Consider the following 19,146-nt stretch of genomic DNA (forward strand, 5'->3'; position numbering starts at 1 on the left):
AAGTGCATTCACATGAAATTAAGTGTCCATTAATGGTAAATATGATGTTAACGTAGATCATGGTCGACATTCCATATGAGAGATAAGGTCCGGCAAGTAAAATACAGAGCGGTATCTACTTGATTGCGTTGCGTAGCGACCCACTCGAAACTGCGTTGTGTTAGGTTTTCGGCCGATTTTACTGAAACAAACCCGAATAGTTCTATGAAAATACAAATGCCTTGTGTTAAGAGGTAGCCCTTTAGATAAGAAGTGTTTTGATAATTACTTGTTCCCGACAAGCACTATATATGATGCGATATTGTCAAAAACTGACAAATTTTCCTTCCCCCACCGGACTGTACAGAAGTGTTTAAATGAACGACACAAATGTCAGCTAAATGGACACGGAGACATTTGCGCTCCAAGTGCACCCATCGTTTTCATTCAATGGGTAGACATTACTTTAAATCATACTAACAAGACCGGAAATTTATACACTTGGCGATATTTCTCCATCTGTTCTGCGTAAAATTCACCGCTCAAACAACGTTGGAACCACTTGATCTGATAAAGCTATGGCCAGTGTGTACAACGTTTTAATATTATTGTTGCAATGTGTCATTCAGTCATCAGTTGTTAGAGGGACCACAGCAGGCACAATGATTGGAGCAGTTAGTCGGTGTTGCTGCAATAAATGCAGGTAGGAGCTTTTGTAAATTCAGTTTTTATTAAACAAATACTTTGGTGCAATTTTATTGGAAAACCCGGCATTTTTTATTATCAATGCAGTACGTTGTTTGAACTTACAGTATTTCCATGAAAAAAAAAAAAAAAAAAAAAAAAAAAAAAAAAAAAAAAAACTATATGTTCAGTACCAAATTATCAGAATTTTCAACATGAAAAGTTGCTGCTCAAACATTTTCATTGTGAGGTACAGTAAACAGAGGATACTTTCTATGACATTTCCAACGAAATAAATCTCTGGAGAAAGAAACGGTTTGAATTGAATGACGAAATCTCAATGTTTTTTAAAACTAAGATTTATGCATACACATAAACGTTTACCCATAAATATATCCAATTATTTAACATATCCTTATTGAAGATATTTGTTTCCTCCTAAAGAGTTCCACAGTTTTAAGTATGAGGTTTCAGTAAAAAAAAAAATGTCATAAAAGAATGAACCATGCAGCGATTTGCTAGATTTTATCATAGTCCAGGACTGTCTATAAATGTGTTTTTTTGTTGTTGTTTTTTATAATATACTGTATATCATCATTATTACCAAACAATGCGCCGAATGCCTACTGTATGGATTTTATATGGTATGTATTGCTGTTTCATTTTTGAAAATATGATATTCAAATTTAGGAAAAGCAAATTTATATCCAAATTATCTATCTCTAATGAAAAAAAAATGTAACGACTGAACTGGGGCTCGAACCCCAGACCGCGAGATCAAAAGAATGGGAATAGGCGCGATTTGATTGGTTGCGAAATATTGTGACAGTTCAATCAGCGCTTAGTAATGGCTGCGCCCAGGTAAAATTATTACAGGTGTAATAAAATGAGATTTATTTTCTATTTCTCAACTACATGTGCATTTTAATGTGCAGAATTTTGTCTCCACTATGTAATAAGTAAAATATATAATTAAAAGACGGAGATTTGGTTCCAGTAGTTTGGATTAATCGACATTTATCAGTGTCAAAACGGTGTTTGTTGACAAACGAATTACGTGATTACGGAAGTGTCAAAGTACAAACAATAAATAAACTGCCTTAAAGAGACATAATGATTTCTCGTGACTAAACTATTTCTTGTGTTAAAAAATGCCGTCGAAAAAAGAGAGGCTTGAAATGCTGGCCCGGGTATGGAGTACCCCCACCCCCTTTGATATAGATTTCTTTGACAAAGGAAATGAGGTTGTGATAGTGTCTTCATACCGAGATATTGTGCCATGGTGGATGAACATTTTCAAAGTGATGTATCCAAATGATACATTTAGAGAAAAGGAAGAGATCATAAAGATCAGTGTTGGACCGAAAGTGACGCTAAAACTTAACAAGAGGTCGGGAACTTTGAAAGTGTGTGGGAAAGAACATCTGTTATGGATGACAGATGAATTTCCAAATGTTCTAGAGACAGGAAATGATGAGGTGGAGGAACTTGCAGATGCATCGGACACATCAGTCACCAGATTCTTGCAGCTCGACAAAAATGTTGAAGAGGTATAATGTTGTAGACTATTATTATTCTCATTTTATACTCGGTTTCATTTGTGTTAATGTTTACTTTGTTTTTATTTCATTATCTGCACATAATTCCTATGTTTAGAAAAGAAAAGGTTTAACTATTTGTTAATGATCCGTTAGAGTGTAGAAATTAAAATACAGTTGAAACACGGTATCGCTAATTCCTAGGGATCAAGCTTATTACTTTGAGATAACAAAAATTTGACATGAAATCAGCATGATATGATATTTTGTACACTTGTTTTTGGGACGGGGGACTTGAAATTGTCTTCGAGATCTAGTCAGAATTTTAAGATATTAGCGTGTTCGAGATATTGAATTTCAACTGTAGTTATATATATTGTTAATGAATTAGCAGTTGGATACTGGTAAAGAATGGCAGACATGTGCATAAAATAGATTCTAAAATCTAGATATCTTCATAAATGATTAATTAGAAGCTTGCATTTATATTTAAATATATGAAATTTCATTTATGATGCATGAAATTACTAGGTAACTTACTGTTTTCAATAACTTATCCAGGTACAAGACTTGATAGATATGATACCTGAGGGTGGCGGAATAATGATGCATGACTTTATTATGAAGATGTGGAAAAGCTTGATCGATGATTGGCTGGGATGCGGGGCCACAGTATATGTTGTCACCCCGAGGATAGATGAGGAGCGATTGTTTCAAATGTTCCTTCTTATGATCCGGAACAAGGGAACAGGGTTTCATATCACCCTGGTTACACCAAGCAAATCCCCTGATGGTGTAAAGTTCATCAAAGTGTTAAATACGGCAAGGCGTATGATGAAAAAGACGCGCACTCCAAGAACACAGAAGCGTCTTGTCTCAGACATTAAAATGCATTGGGCAATGACAAATTTGAGTATGCACCATGAAAACTTTTCCACAAATTTCATCGCTGGTTTCAAAGATGAAGAAGCTGAAGTTCTCAGCACAACTGCACATTTTCACAAAGCTCATTTTCATACAAACCAAAGGGACAATGTGAGTTACAATAAAATCAGTACAGATGAACTTAGACGGAACTACTTGTTCCCACTAGGACTAAGTCCAGTCAACTATTGAATGTAGGAAATATTTTCTAGCAGACTGTTGGAGGATACAGCTGCCATTACCCCCTGAATAAACACCCCCATGGGCATTGCATGCTTATAAAAGAATAAAGCTGAAAATGAAACGTTTAATGAAAACATTTTAGCAACACCAAAATAATGCTTAAGTCATTTGACATTTTTTTTGTAAAGAGTGGGTGGGAGTGTTTATACAGGGGAATACAAAGGTGCAGGTTCATACATATCTTGTTTAAATTATACAAACATGGAGGTGACACAAAGTTTGTCAAACCTGCAAAAGCTTGACTGTATTGGGGCCATTCTATTGTTTTAAGACAGAAAATACATGTTTTGATAGAAAGAAATATCTTTTTTATCAGAATATAATTCTTTATGGATCGAGAATAATTCTTGATGTCAAGAAATCAATATAAAACAAATGTCTTAAAAAATGAAAAATGGCACAACAAATTATAGTGATTTAGTACATCGATGTATTGTGATGAAATTTTGAGGTCGAAATTGGCTATTGTGATTGCTCTGTGTTCATCATTGTGCATCATCATCAAATTGATAACACTCAGAATGTCACAATTTGACTCATTCTTAATGAGACCTGGTCAGAACGTTTGCATCAATGAAATCTTGGACGATAATTGGTTGTATCTTGGACAAAAATTATTAAGTGGTTTAGTCAGATCACAGAAAAACATTTTTAACACTTTATATGTAACATTTTCTAGCTGACATACAGGAAACCTGGTCAGAATGCTTTTCTATCCAGGCTAGGCTTGAGTAAAAAGTGAGGTCACAAGAGTGGGTATATTGCTTTGCACCTGTCAGTCGTGTCGGTCAGTCCGCAGTCCATGAACACTTAATGCCCAATAACTTGAGAACCACTTCACCCAGAACCTTCAAACTTGGTAGCATTATTGGGCTTATAAAGTAGACAAAAATTATAGCTTTTGGGGTCAGTAGGTCAAAGGTCAATGTCACAGGGGCCTGAAACTTGAAAATGGTTTCCATCCAATAACTGGAAAACCACCTGACTTAGAACCTTCAAACTTGGTAGCATGATAGGGCATTAGGGCTCATCAAGTAATTGACCCTGTAGTTTTTATGGTTAATAGGTAAAAGGTCAGTGTCACAGGGGCTGGAACTCTGAAAACATTTTCTGTCCAGTAACTTGAGAACCACTTGACCCAGAACCATCAAAGTTGAAGCTTGATTAGTCTTATGAATTGGATGATCCCTATTGTTTTTGGGGTCTGTAAGTCAAAGGTCAGGGTCACAGGGGCTGGAACCTTGAAAACTGTTTCCGCCCAATTGCAGTGTTTTTGACCCAGAACCTTCAAACCTAGTAGATTGATTGGGCTTATGAAGTAGATGACCCCTATAATATTTTTGGTCAGTAAGTCAAAGGTCAAGGTCACAGGGGCCGGAACCTTGAAAACAATGTCCGCCCAATAACTTGAGAACCACTTGACCTAGAACCTTCAAACTTAAAAGCATGATTAAATATCTGAAGTAGATGACGCCTATTGTTTTTAGGGTCAACAGGTCAAAGGTCAATGTTACAGGGACCTGAAATTGAAAACGGTTTCTCCTCGAAACTTGAAAATCACTTGACCAAGAACTTCCGAACTTGATAGTGTGATTTGGCATATGAAATAGATGGCCCTTATTGTTTTGGGGGTCAATAAGCCAAAGGTCAAGGTCACATGGACCTGAACTTTGAAAACTGTTCTGCCCGGTAACTTGAGGATCACTTCATCAAGATTCTTCAAACCTCATAGCTTGATTAGGCTTAATGAAGTAGAAGACTCCTTTTCTTTTTAGTGTCAGTAAGTCAAAGGTCAGGGTCACAGGGGCCTGACCCTTGAAAGCAGTTTCCATGCAATAACTTGAGAACTACTTGACCAAGAATCTTCAAACTTAGTAGCATGAGTGGGCTTATGAAGTTGATGACCCCTATTGTTTGTGGCGTTAGTAGGTCAAAGGTCAAGGTCAAAGTGATCATGTGACTGAAAATAGGACAAGCCATCATAGGGGCATATGTGTTTTACAAACACAAACAGCTCTTGTTTATTTTGTTTCAATGTTTCAACTTATTTTGGCTGCAAACAGGGATAAATTAAACTGTTGAAGGTTTTATCAGACAGATTTTGATTAGTCAATTTTCAAAATGGGAACTGTAGAATTGCTTGAATCTGTCTGTCAGTCTGTCCAAATGTTTGTCTGCTCTGTAACTTCCTTAGGCAAGGGTCAATTTTCAAATTGCTTAATGCATTATGTTGACCACTTGCAATCTGCTACATGGAAAACCTAGGCCCAAACCTCAAGGTCAAGGTCACACTTGAGGTTAACAGTAATCGCCATTTATCAAGGGATTTTGATATTACTTAGCAGAAGTATTCCCCAAATTGATACATTGTGATGGGCAGAAGCTGTAGTTCAAAGGTCAAGGCCACACTCAGATGTCAAAGATTAAAGGTTATATGTATTGTCCAGGCTTTAAAAAACTGCATAGATGATGATGGATATTAAAAAAAATCTTGGCAAAGACATAAACCTGTCATATGTACCAAAGTAAATTTTCTTCCTTTTTGTGCCCCCCCCCCCCCTCCCCCACCCATGAGCGGTGGGGGCATATAGATTAGCTCTTGTCCGTGCGTGCGTCTGTCCAAAGTTCGTGACATGCCTAGCTCAAAAAGTATTTGATATAAATTGATGAAACCTTGCATGAGTCTTTACCATGGTGTGAACTTGCGCACCTCCTATTTTTCATCTGGCTCTGCCCCTATTTTTAGAGTTATGGCCCCTGAAATAGTCAAAAATGCACATTTTCACCTTGTGACACGCCTAGCTCAAAAAGTATTTGTTATAGATTCATGAAACCTTGCTTGAGTCTTAATCATGATATGAACTTGCGCACCACCTATTTTTCATCTGGGTCCGCCCCCTATTTCCAGAGTAATGGCCCCTGAAATAGTCAAAAAAGCACATTTTTACCTTGTGACACGCCTAGCTCAAAAAGTATTTGATATAAATTGATGAAACCTTGCATGAATCTTTATTACAGAGTTATGGCCCTTGAAATAGCCAAAATAGCGGAAGTTTTGTTTGTGATGCGCAAAGCTCAGAAAGTATATGGTGTAGAATAATGAATCCATTTCATATTTTTTTTTTTTTGAGGCTATACCCCATTAAGACTGCAAACATTTGAATGATTCACCCTTATTTGTGACAAATGTACCAGTGGGGGGCACACCCTGTGTCCTACAGACACATTCTAGTTTTGTTGTTGTCGTATTTCATCAAATTACGGAACTTTACTTCCTTTTTACTATTTTCTTTCCAATTTAAGAATGTTATTATAAAAATAAGATGTTAGATATTCATAGATATTTACAATGAAGATTTTACAGACATGCAAATTCAAACCCAGACTTTTTGCATGATAATATAATATATTCTATAGATTGTGTATAATATATTATTACATTATTCTTCACAACAAATGGCAAGTTGATAGTCTGTGCTATTGACCAGTTGATAGCTCAGCATAGGGTTGCTGGACTTTTGTTACAAATTTAGAGAGCAAAAACTTCGAAATTAATTTCTAATGTCATGTAATAAGACTTTTTATATATGGACCTTGGCAGAGTGGCCAACCCAGGTGACTTAGGTATTGTACACACATGGAAAATTGCTTCATTCAGGATACATTAATACAGCAAATTTCCCTGTGTGTATGATATCAAAAAATCACTTGGTTGGGTTGGACAAAAGTTATAATTGTTGATAGGCAAGCCATTCAGTAAGTGTATAATATTGTATATACATTTACATCCTTGAGGTATCAGATCATATATTCTGCATGCGCAGTTGAGATAATTAATCCTCAACCAATAGAATTGTTTTATTTTTACAACAATAACTTGCAGGTTATTTGTTGAAATATAAATCTGGTCATTAGTTACAGAGTTAAAGCAAAAAATATTTAGATAACTCTACAAGCAAACCACTTCATATGATGAAAGTTTGATGCTTCATATAAAATGTTTGATTAGGACCAATATGATTGCTGAAATTCAAGTGGAGGTCAAGTGTCGCAAAACATTTATGACTTTATTAAACCAATCATCGAAGTGACATTTCATGTTGATAATAGTAAGAAAATGGACTTTTATAATATTATGTTTTTGTTAAATTTAAAAATGAAAATTTTGGTTGCCTATATTTAAAATGGCCACAAAAATTCAAGATTTCACATTTCATTACCTTTCAGGAACATACATGTACTTAATCAACTCTTACTGAGTCTGTTTAATTTATAATTCCTTTGCATTCTAGCTGTGCTTCCAAAAGATCATCCTTTTTGTTATGTATTGTTTGTCTTTACAATATCAGATTAAAAGGTTTTTGCTCGACTGATTTTTGAAAAAAATCTATGAGGTATTGTTGTCACTTGATCATCAGCATCGGTTAAAATTTTGTTTAGGTCCACATTTTCCTGAAAAACTAAAAGAGCTATACTGTTCTCTTGAAGTCTGTATGAGCTATAGGTTTGAAACTTTGTACACTTGTTTATTATCATAAGATTAGTAAGTAGGTCAAGAACCATAACTCTCTCTCTTGTGCATTTTGTCAGAATTATGGGCATTTTTAACATAGAAAATCATTATTTCTTGGTTGTTTTTTGTTTAAGTATTTCTTGGTTGTTAGCTCGACTATTCGAAGAATAGTCTAGCTATTCTACTCACCCTGGCGTCGGCGTCACACCTTGGTTAAGTTTTTGCATGCAAGTACATACAGCTATCATTTAAAGGCATATAGCTTTGAAACTTATTTATTCTTTTTCTAGGTCAATTACCAACCTCACTGGGTCAAGTTCCATAACTCTAACATGTATTTTGAGCAAATTATACCCCCTTTTGGACTTAGAAAATTCTGGTTAAAGTTTTACATGCAAGTTACTATCTCCAAAACTAATGCAGATATTGAATTGAAAGTTTACATGTGTATTTGGGGTTATAAAACTAGTTCATTGCACCAAGTCCCATAACTCTGACCTTCATTTTGGCCAAATTATGCCCCCTTTTGTACTTAGAAAACTTTGGTTAAAGTTTTGCGTGCAAGTACATACAGCTATTACTAAAAGGCATATAGATTTGAAACTTATTTTTTTCTTTTTTTAGATCAATTACCTACCTCACTGGGTCAAGTCCCATTACTCTGACATGTATTTTGGCCAAATTATGCCCCCTTTTGGACTAAGAAAATTCTGGTTAAAGTTTTGCGTGCAAGTACATACAGCTATTACTAAAAGGCATATTGATTTGAAACTTATTTTTTCTTTTTCTAGATCAATTACCTACCTCACTGGGCCAAGTTCCATAACTCTGACATGTATTTTGAGCAAATTATGCCCCCTTTTGGACTTAGAAAATCCTGGTTAAAGTTTTACATGCAAGTTACTATCTCCAAAACTAATGCAGATATTAAATTGAAACTTCACATGTGTCTTCAGGGTTATAAAACTAGTTGATAGAATCAAGTCCCATAACTCTGACGTGTATTTTGGTCAAATTATGCCCCCTTTTGGACTTAGAAAGTCCTGGTTAAAGTTTTGCGTGCAAGTACATACAGCTATTACTAAAAGGCATATAGCTTTGAAACTTATTTATTCTTTTTCTAGGTCAGTTACCAACCTCACTGGGTCAAGTTCCATAACTCTTAACATGTATTTTGAGCAAATTATGCCCCCTTTTGGACTTAGAAAATTCTGGTTAAAGTTTTACATGCAAGTTACTATCTCCAAAACTAATGCAGATATGGAATTGAAACTTAACATGTTTCTTCGGGGTTATTAAACTAGTTGATAGCATCAAGTCCCATAACTCTGATATGCATTTTGGTCAAATTATGTCCCGTTTCGAACTTAAAACTCTTTTGATATTTAACATTTTGGGTAATAATTTCCTCCTGTGACAATATTTCGAATAGTCGAGCTTTGCTGTCTTACGGACAGCTCTTGTTTTTTGTTTAAGTTCACTTTTCTTGAATACTTTCTATAGCTTCGAAACTTCTCATCAATTAAGATGAGTAAAAAGACCAAGAACAATAACTCTTTTCTTGCATATTGTCCAGCACTTACAGACGAGCGATGGCATCTACAGGCGGTGCTCTTGTTTTTTTCTTTTACAGCAACATGGTTACATTTTCATATTTTGACCACTTTTATCCTGCCTGGTTCTAATTTTACATTAAGCAAATAAGACCTGCATCAAAGCATGTGTTCTTCACTCTGTAACATAAGGATAGTGTCATTTGCATATTCCTTGTAACAATTTCATGGTTATAAACAATTTAGGTTTCACAAATGACACTAGGACAACTTTGTGGTGAAGCAATTTATAATATTTACATGGTAAATGCTCTAATTAAAAAAGCATGCCGCTACAATTCTAACTGGTGACAAAGGGAAAAAATGCTTTATGAGTGTGTATAATACCTCTTTTGACATTTATTATGCATTTAACATAAAAGAGTAGTAAATTTATGCAGCAAAGTTAATTCATGAGAGCGAACCAGTGTATATAACATAATCATGATAGAAGAGTAAGGTATGCATGGTTTTGCTTGAAGGGGATTTCAGGCAACCCGCCTGGTTTAGCCAATCTGGCATACCAGTAGTTTTTCTCAAAACTTCTACACTACTGTCTACAGATAAAATCAATGAAAAGATATTACACAGTTTTCACTTGACATTTTCACATGATGCATTTCTCCTTATATTAAATTTATTCTAATTTTAAACAAAATGGAGAAGTAAGGTATGTGCCATCTTGAATTTTGGCCACTATCTTTATTTTAGGGATTTGATCTTAATAAAGTGTCAAATTATCAACATGCATATAGCAGTTTGCTTGTAGATTTATCTGTATGATTTGACATATTTGGAGCTATAAACACTCCCAACTATATGACATCATTATTGTTTTGGATATTACATCATAACTGGTTTATACTGTACAAAACATGCTCTTGAAGATTTTTGCACAGATCAGTGTGTTTTTGGCTCCACCAACAAGTCATGCCATGTCTTATCATGTACCTTGTGACTGAGCTTAGCTCAATGGAAATAACTAGTAATATGATTTTAGAATAATTCATGATATTTTAATACAGAGAAGACATATTAACAGTAAGAAATTGGTTCATAGAGATATGGTTTCTTATGAATATTTTTTGCCTTTATTACACTTGCCTTATCAGGAATATATTTGATGTGTACATGTACATTTGTACCAATATCATTAGTTGTACATATTATTCTTTCTGTTCTGTTTTTGCATAGAATATGCCAGAATGGGATTGTACAAAAATAGTACATTTTTGAGCACCCCTCTTAACTTCCATAAAAAATTGGGGTGGGGGGAACACTTAGAGTTGAGTATTTAGTTAGAAATATGCACACAGTATCAGGGATTAGGGGCACCAGTGTCCTATGGGCAAACATCTAGTTAATCATAAAATGAATATATATTGATTTAATATTGTATAGTACTGAAATACTAGAATGCATGTTTTGGATTGTTCTCTGTTTTCAGAAAAAAAAATGAAATTTAAGGGATTCTGTTTTGTTTCTATTATAACTGGTATCTTAGATATAAGTATAGATTTAATTTTTCTATCAATGACTTTTTCATCTCTGTGTGAAACAATAGTTTTATTGTTCTTCTTATCAGCTAGATTTACTAATGATATTAAAAAATAATTTCTAAATAGTATTGCCAAAATACTTTATAATTATGAAGCATAGCTTTCACCACAAAAAAATTTACATTGTTGATTGTTGAAGCACAGCTTTCAGAAGTTATCTATTCATTTTTATTACTATGTTATCAACTTTGTAATTAATGTTTAAAGATATGGATAATCAAGTTTGTGTTCTTTTAAATTCCACATGTTTACATTAGAGTGAAATAATTATATACTGTTAAATTTTCCTTATCAGCAGTCTGTAGAAAGTCGGCAAACTTCCTGAAGTGACATTTTTCTTTTTATTTCATAATGCCATACAGTCGCATTGTGTCACCATCTTGACTGGTTGGACTGTAGAAATTAATTTCACAGTAAAAAATATCAGACGAGGTGTATATTAATAGTGCACTGACATGGCTTCACTGTTTGATCCATTACAAAAACAGAAATGCTTCTTTTTTCATACACGTTTAAATTTGTTTGGAATACTTTTGACATTACAAAAAAAGTTTGAATTAGCTAGGAATTCACTGGAATCCTTTTCAGGAGACTCTGCTTCTGTGTTTGTTTCTGTTTCATTTTTAGCTCGACTATTCAAAGAATAGTAGAGCTATTGGACTCACCCATGCGTCGGCGTCCGTGTCCGCGTCCCGATTTGGTTAAGGTTTTGTATGTAAGCTGGTATCTCAGTAACCACTTGTGGGAATGGATTGAAACTTCACACACTTATTCACTGTGATAAACTGACCTACATTGCACAGGTTCCATAACTCTATTTTGCTTTTTTACAAAATTATGCCCCTTTTTCGACTTAGAAATTCTTGGTTAAGGTTTTGTATGTAAGCTGGTATGTTAGTAACCACTTATGGGAACGGATTGAAACTTCACACACTTATTCACTGTGATAAACTGACCTACATTGCACAGGTTCCATAACTCTATTTTGCTTTTTTACAAAATTATGTCCCCTTTTCGACTTAGAAATTCTTGGTTAAGGTTTTGTATGTAAGCTGGTATCTCAGTAACCACTTGTGGGAATGGATTGAAACTTCACACACTTATTCACTGTGATAAACTGACCTAAATTGCACAGGTTCCATAACTCTTTTTTGCTTTTTTAAGAAATTATGCCCCCTTTTCAACTTAGAAATTCTTGGTTAAGGTTTTGTATGTAAGCTGGTATCTCAGTACACACTAATGGGAATGGATTGAAACTTCACACACTTGTTCACTGTCATGATCTGACATGCACTGTGTAGGTCCCATAACTCTGCTTTGCAATTTTTTCAAAATTATGCCCCTTTTTCGACTTAGCAGTTTTTGGTTAAGTTTTTGTATGTAAGCTGGTATTTCAGTATCCACTTATGGGAAAGGATTGAAACTTCACGCACTTGTTCACTTTATGAGCTGATAAGCACTGTGAAGGTTCCATAACCCTTTTTCCCATTTTTACAAAATTATGCCCCTTTTTCAACTTTTGTATTCATTCAATTGACAAGGCTGTTGAATAGTCGAGCGTTGCTGTCCTCCGACAGCTCTTGTTTTGTTTATGTTTCATACTTCACTGCATAGAACTAATATTTGTTGTAAAGATCATATTAAATTTTTCGAGATGGGATACATTATATATGTGTGAAAAATAAAATCTTTGTCGTAAATTATGTTGTTTGCTTTTAGTATGATTATTAAATTACTATGCACCATCAAGTGATTGCAGTATTTGTAAATATTTGTAAAGTCTTCAAGTCTTTATAAACAAAGGGTTATGTTCTACTATGTGAAAGAGTTTTTTATGCCCCCGAAGGGAGGCATATAGTTTTTGAATCGTCTGTCGGTCTGTCAGTCTGTCCGCAATTTTCGTGTCCGTTCCATATCTTTGTCATCGATGGATGGATTTTCAAATAACTTGGCATGAATGTGTACCACAGTAAGACGACGTGTCGCGCGCAAGACCCAGGTCCGTAGCTGAAAGGTCAAGGTCATACTTAGACGTTAAAGGTCATTTTTCATGATAGTGCATTCATGTCCGGTCCATATCTTTGTCATCCATGGATGGATTTTCAAAAAACTTGGCATGAATGTGTACCACAGTAAGACGACGTGTGGCGTGCAAGACCCAGGTCCGTAGCTGAAAGGTCAAGGTCACACTTAGACGTTAAAGGTCATTTTTCATGATAGTGCATTCGTGTCTGGTCCATATCTTTGTCATCCATGGATGGATTTTCAAATAACTTGGCATGAATGTGTACCACAGTAAGACGACATGTCATGCGTAAGACCCATGTCCGTAGCTCAAAGGTCAAGGTCACACTTAGACGTTAACGGTCATATTTCATGATAGTGCATTGATGGGTGTGTTCGGTCCATATCTTTGTCATTCATGCATGGATTTTAAAATTATTGGGCATGAATGTGCACCACAGTAAGACGACGTGTCGCGCGCAAGACCCAGGTCCATAGGTCAAAGGTCCTAAACTCTAACATCGGCCATAACTATTCATTCAAAGTGCCATCGGGGGCATGTGTCATCCTATGGAGACAGCTCTTGTTCATTCCCGAAATTCAACAATTTGTGTCTGTTCTAACTCTGTGTCTGGTCCATGTCTTCTAAACTGCTTGGAAAAATTTCATTAAACTAGCATCAATTGTTATCCTTATCAAGATGACTTGTAGAGCATATGACTCGGATCACTAGTCCAAGGTCAAAGTCACACTTAGAGGTCAAAGGTCAAGTAGCTCAAATTTGTGCTAGCTCCATTATTAGCCCACCATCATCAGATGGTGGGCTATTCAAATCACTCTGCGTCCGTGGTCCGTCGTTCTTCCGTCCGTCCGTCCTTCCGTCCGTTAACAATTTCTCGTTATCGCATCTCCTCAGAAACTACTGGGGGGATTTTGACCAAGCTTTGTCAGAATGATGTATTGGTACCCTAGTTGTGTCCCCCTGAAATTTAGACTGGTTCAACAATTTTTTAGTAAGTTATGGCCCTTTGTTTATTTCTATAATTTATCCCCCCGCCAAAGGCGAAGGGGATATTAGAAATGCTCTCCGTCCGTCCGCAACTATCTTTGTCCGGAGCATAACTCCAAAAGTACTGGAGGGATTTTCTTCAAGCTTCATACACTGATAGAACACATTGGGAGGAAGTGCAGTGTGCAAGAACAATAACTCTACCTTGCCTATTTTTAGCTCACCTGTCACAAAGTGACAAGGTGAGCTTTTGTGATCGCGCGGTGTCCGTCGTCCGTCGTCCGTCCGTCCGTCCGTGCGTGCGTCCGTCCGTCCGTAAACTTTTGCTTGTGACCACTCTAGAGGTCACATTTTTTATGGGATCTTTATGAAAGTTGGTCAGAATGTTCACCTTGATGATATCTAGGTCAAGTTCGAAACTGGGTCACCTGCCGTCCAAAACTAGGTCAGTAGGTCTAAAAATAGAAAAACCTTGTGACCTCTCTAGAGGCCATAATTTTCAATGGATCTTCATGAAAATTGGTCAGAATGTTCACCTTGATGATATCTAGGTCAAGTTCGAAACTGGGTCACGTGCGGTCAAAAACTAGGTCAGTAGGTCTAAAAATAGAAAAACCTTGTGACCTCTCTAGAGGCCATATATTTCATAAAATCTTCATGAAAATTGGTCAGAATGTTCACCTTGATGATATCTAGGTCAAGTTCGAAACTGGGTCATGTGCCTTCAAAAACTAGGTCAGGAGGTCTAAAAATAGAAAAACCTTGTGACCTCTCTAGAGGCCATATATTTCACAAGATCTTCATGAAAATTGGTCAGAATGTTCACCTTGATGATATCTAGATCAAGTTCGAAACTGGGTCACGTGCAGTCAAAAACTAGGTCAGTAAGTCTAAAAATAGAAAAACCTTGTGACCTTTCTAGAGGCCATATATTTTACAAGATCTTCATGAAAATTAGTCAGAATGTTCACCTTGATGATATCTAGGTCAAGTTCAAAACTGGGTCACGTGCCGTCAAAAACTAGGTCAGTAGGTCAAATAATAGAAAAACCTTGTGACCTCTCCAAAGGCCATATTTTTCATGGGATCTGTATGAAAGTTTGTCTGAATGTTCATCTTGATGATATCTAGATCAAGTTCGAAACTGGGTCACGTGCGGTTAAAAACTAGGTCAGTAGGTCTAAAAATAGAAAAACCTTGTGACCTCTCTAGAGGCCATATTTTCCATGGGATCTGTATGAAAGTTGGTCTGAATGTACATCTTGATGATATCTAGGTCAAGTTCGAAACTGGGTCACGTGCCGTCAAAAACTAGGTCAGTAGGTCAAATAATAGAAAAACCTTGTGACCTCTCCAAAGGCCATATTTTTCATGGGATCTGTATGAAAGTTTGTCTGAATGTTCATCTTGATGATATCTAGATCAAGTTCGAAACTGGGTCACGTGCGGTTAAAAACTAGGTCAGTAGGTCTAAAAATAGAAAAACCTTGTGACCTCTCTAGAGGCCATATATTTCACAAGATCTTCATGAAAATTGGTCAGAATGTTCACCTTGATGATATCTAGATCAAGTTCGAAACTGGGTCACGTGCAGTCAAAAACTAGGTCAGTAAGTCTAAAAATAGAAAAACCTTGTGACCTTTCTAGAGGCCATATATTTTACAAGATCTTCATGAAAATTAGTCAGAATGTTCACCTTGATGATATCTAGGTCAAGTTCGAAACTGGGTCACGTGCCGTCAAAAACTAGGTCAGTAGGTCAAATAATAGAAAAACCTTGTGACCTCTCCAAAGGCCATATTTTTCATGGGATCTGTATGAAAGTTTGTCTGAATGTTCATCTTGATGATATCTAGATCAAGTTCGAAACTGGGTCACGTGCGGTTAAAAACTAGGTCAGTAGGTCTAAAAATAGAAAAACCTTGTGACCTCTCTAGAGGCCATATTTTCCATGGGATCTGTATGAAAGTTGGTCTAAATGTACATCTTGATGATATCTAGGTCAAGTTCGAAAGTGGGTCATGTGCCCTCAAAAACTAGGTCAGTAGGTCAAATAATAGAAAAACCTTGTGACCTCTCTAAAAGGCCATATTTTTCAATGGATCTTCATGAAAGTTGGTCTGAATGTTCATCTTGATGATATCTAGGTCAAGTTCGAAACAGGGTCATGTGCATCAAAAACTAGGTCAGTAGGCCTAAAAATAGAAAAACCTTGTGACCTCTCTAGAGGCCATACTTGTGAATTGATCTTCATAAAAATTTGTTAGAATGTTCATCTTGATGATATCTAGATCAAGTTTGAAAGTGGGTCACGTGCCATCAAAAAGTAGGTCAGTAGGTCAAATAATGAAAAAACGTTGTGACCTCTCTAGAGGCAATATTTTTCATGGGATCTGTATGAAAGTTGGTCTGAATGTTTATCTTGATGATATCTAGGTCAAGTTTGAAACTGGGTCAACTGCGATCAAAAACTAGGTCAGTAGGTCTTGAAATAGAAAAACCTTGTGACCTCTCTAGAGGCCATACCCTTGAATGGATCTTCATGAAAATTGGTCAGAATGTTCACCTTGATGATATCTAGGTCAAGTTTGAAACTGGGACACGTGCCTTAAAAAACTAGGTCAATAGGTGAAATAATAGAAAAACCTTGTGACCTCTCTAGAGACCATATTTGTCAATGGATCTTCATGAAAATTGGTCAGAATTTTTATCTTGATAATATCTAGGTCAAGTTCAAAACTTGGTCACATGAGCTCAAAAACTAGGTCACTATGTCAAATAATAGAAAAAACGACGTCATACTCAAAACTGGATCATGTGGGAAGAGGTGAGCGATTCAGGACCATCATGGTCCTCTTGTTTGAGTTATTCCCCTTTATCATATTTTCTTAAAAAAATTTGTCCGGAGCATAACTCCAAAAGTATTGGAGGGATTTTCTTCAAACTTCATACATTGATAGAACACATTGGGAGGAAGTGCAGTGTGCAAGAACAGTAACTCTACCTTGCCTATTTTTTGAGTTATTCCCCTTTATCATTTTTTCTTAAAACATTTTGTCCGGAGCATAACTCCAAAAGTACTGGAGGGATTTTCTTCAAACTTCATACACTGATAGAACACATTGCGAGGAAGTGCAGTGTGCAAGAACAATAACTCTACCTTGCCTGTTTTTTGAGTTATTCCCCTTTTATCATATTTTCTTTAAAAAATTTATCCGGAGCATATCTTTTTCATGCATGGAGAGATTTTGATATTTCTTGGCACAAATGTTCACCACCACAAGGTGGAGTGTCATGCACAAGAACCAGGTCCCTAGTTCTAAGGTCAAGGTCACACTTAGAGGTCAAAGGATACAAGAATGAAAACCTTGTCCGGAGCACTTCTTCTTCATGCATAGAGGGATTTTGATATAACTTGGCACAAATGTTCACCACCACGAGACAGAGTGTCATGCGCAAGATCCAGGTCCCTAGGTCTAAGGTCAAGGTCACACTTAGAGGCCAAAGGTCAGATACAAAAATGACTTTGTCCGAAGCATTTCTTTTTCATGCATGGAGGGATTTTGATGTAACTTGGCACAATTATACACCAATAGGAGACGAAGTGTCATGCGCAGTTCCCTTCTTTAGAATTACTTCCCTTTGTTGTTACTTTAAATTGCTTTTATTGTAACTTTTTCATTACTAGTCGTAGGGAAAAATCGAGACCACTTTTCTGTAGTACAACATGCATGCTACATCCAATTTTGAGGTGTATTTTGACCAATCTCTACCTAGTAAAGACTTTTATGTGGACTTACAATTTTTTAAAAAAAATTTTAAAGATTAACTTCCCTTAGTTGTTACTATAAATAACTTATGTTGTAACATTTTTATAATTGACCATAGGGAAAAAACAAGACCACTTTTCTGTGGTACAACATGGATGTTACTTTCCAATTTTAGGTGTATTTTAAGATATCTCTACCTGGTAAGGAGTTTTTTGTGGACTTAGAAAAACAAAAGACTTACAATGATTACTAAACAACCACAAAACTAAAATTCCATTAATTTTGCAAATACAGCTGCTAGAGTAAAGAAATTTGCTGTGACAGGCATATATTGTGACATTCTGGCACTCTTGTTCCCTGTTAGCTTTCCATTCCTTCTTTTTACAGTAGCCATATAGAAAAACATCATAGCTATACTGTTCATGAAAATTAATAAAATTAAGCAGTAAACCACCTCACCACTGAATAATTCGTTCTTCCACATCTTTAAAACCCCTGATGTGGACCACAACTAAAAGGTTCTTCAAAGCTTTTCCCAAAATGAATACTTTCAGACACTAACTTGCCAGGAACTTTAGCCTTCAATTATAATATGCCCGGCGGGGGGATTGGCCATGTCTAACATGGCTCTTGTTTACATAGATTTATAAAGGGAAAAACTTTGAAAATCTTCTTGTCCAAAACCGCAGAGCCTAGGGCTTTGATATTTGGTATGAAGCATCATCTATTGGTCCTCTACCAAGATGATTCAAATTATTTCCCTGGGGTCTAATATGGCCCCGCCCCGGGGGTCACATGGTTTATATAGACTTATATAGGGAAAAACTTTGAAAAATCTCTTGTCCAAAACCACAGGGCCTAGGGCTTTGATATTTTGTATGTGACATCATCTAGTGGTCTTCTACTAAGATTATTCAAATTATCCCCCTAGGATCAAATATGGCCCCGCCCCGGGGGTCACATGGTTTACATAGACTTATATAGGGAAGAACTTTGAGAATCTTCTTGTCCAAACCACAAAGCCTAGGGCTTTAATATTTGTAATGTAGCATTATCTAGTGGTTCTCTACCAGGTTTTGTTAAAATTATCCCCTTAGGGTCAAATATGGCCCCCGCCCTGGGGGTCACATGGTTCATATAGACTTATATAGGGAAAAGCTTTTAAAAACTTCTTGTCAATAACCTACAACATTCAAATTCGGGCCACATGTATGGTTTTGAGTGGCAAGATAAACCTTGACATGACTTGACCTTGATTTTGACCTAGTGACCTACTTTCACATTTCTGTAGCTACAACCTTCAAATTTGGACCACATGCATAGTTTTGTGC

At 36.1% G+C, this 19,146-nt stretch overlaps 1 protein-coding gene across 1 annotated transcript; it reads left to right on the top strand.

Moving 5' to 3' along the window:
- Positions 1 to 1,488: 1,488 nt before the first annotated feature.
- Positions 1,489 to 12,732, top strand: LOC123528442 (uncharacterized). The gene is made up of 2 exons (XM_045308151.2): positions 1,489 to 2,213; positions 2,763 to 12,732. Exons 1-2 carry the CDS (start codon positions 1,815 to 1,817, stop codon positions 3,315 to 3,317), a joined length of 954 nt encoding a protein of 317 aa, XP_045164086.1. The 5' UTR covers positions 1,489 to 1,814; the 3' UTR covers positions 3,318 to 12,732.
- The last annotated feature ends 6,414 nt before the right edge of the window (positions 12,733 to 19,146 follow it).

The sequence above is a fragment of the Mercenaria mercenaria genome, chromosome 13, assembly GCF_021730395.1.
Source record: "Mercenaria mercenaria strain notata chromosome 13, MADL_Memer_1, whole genome shotgun sequence".
Lineage (NCBI taxonomy): Eukaryota > Metazoa > Mollusca > Bivalvia > Venerida > Veneridae > Mercenaria > Mercenaria mercenaria.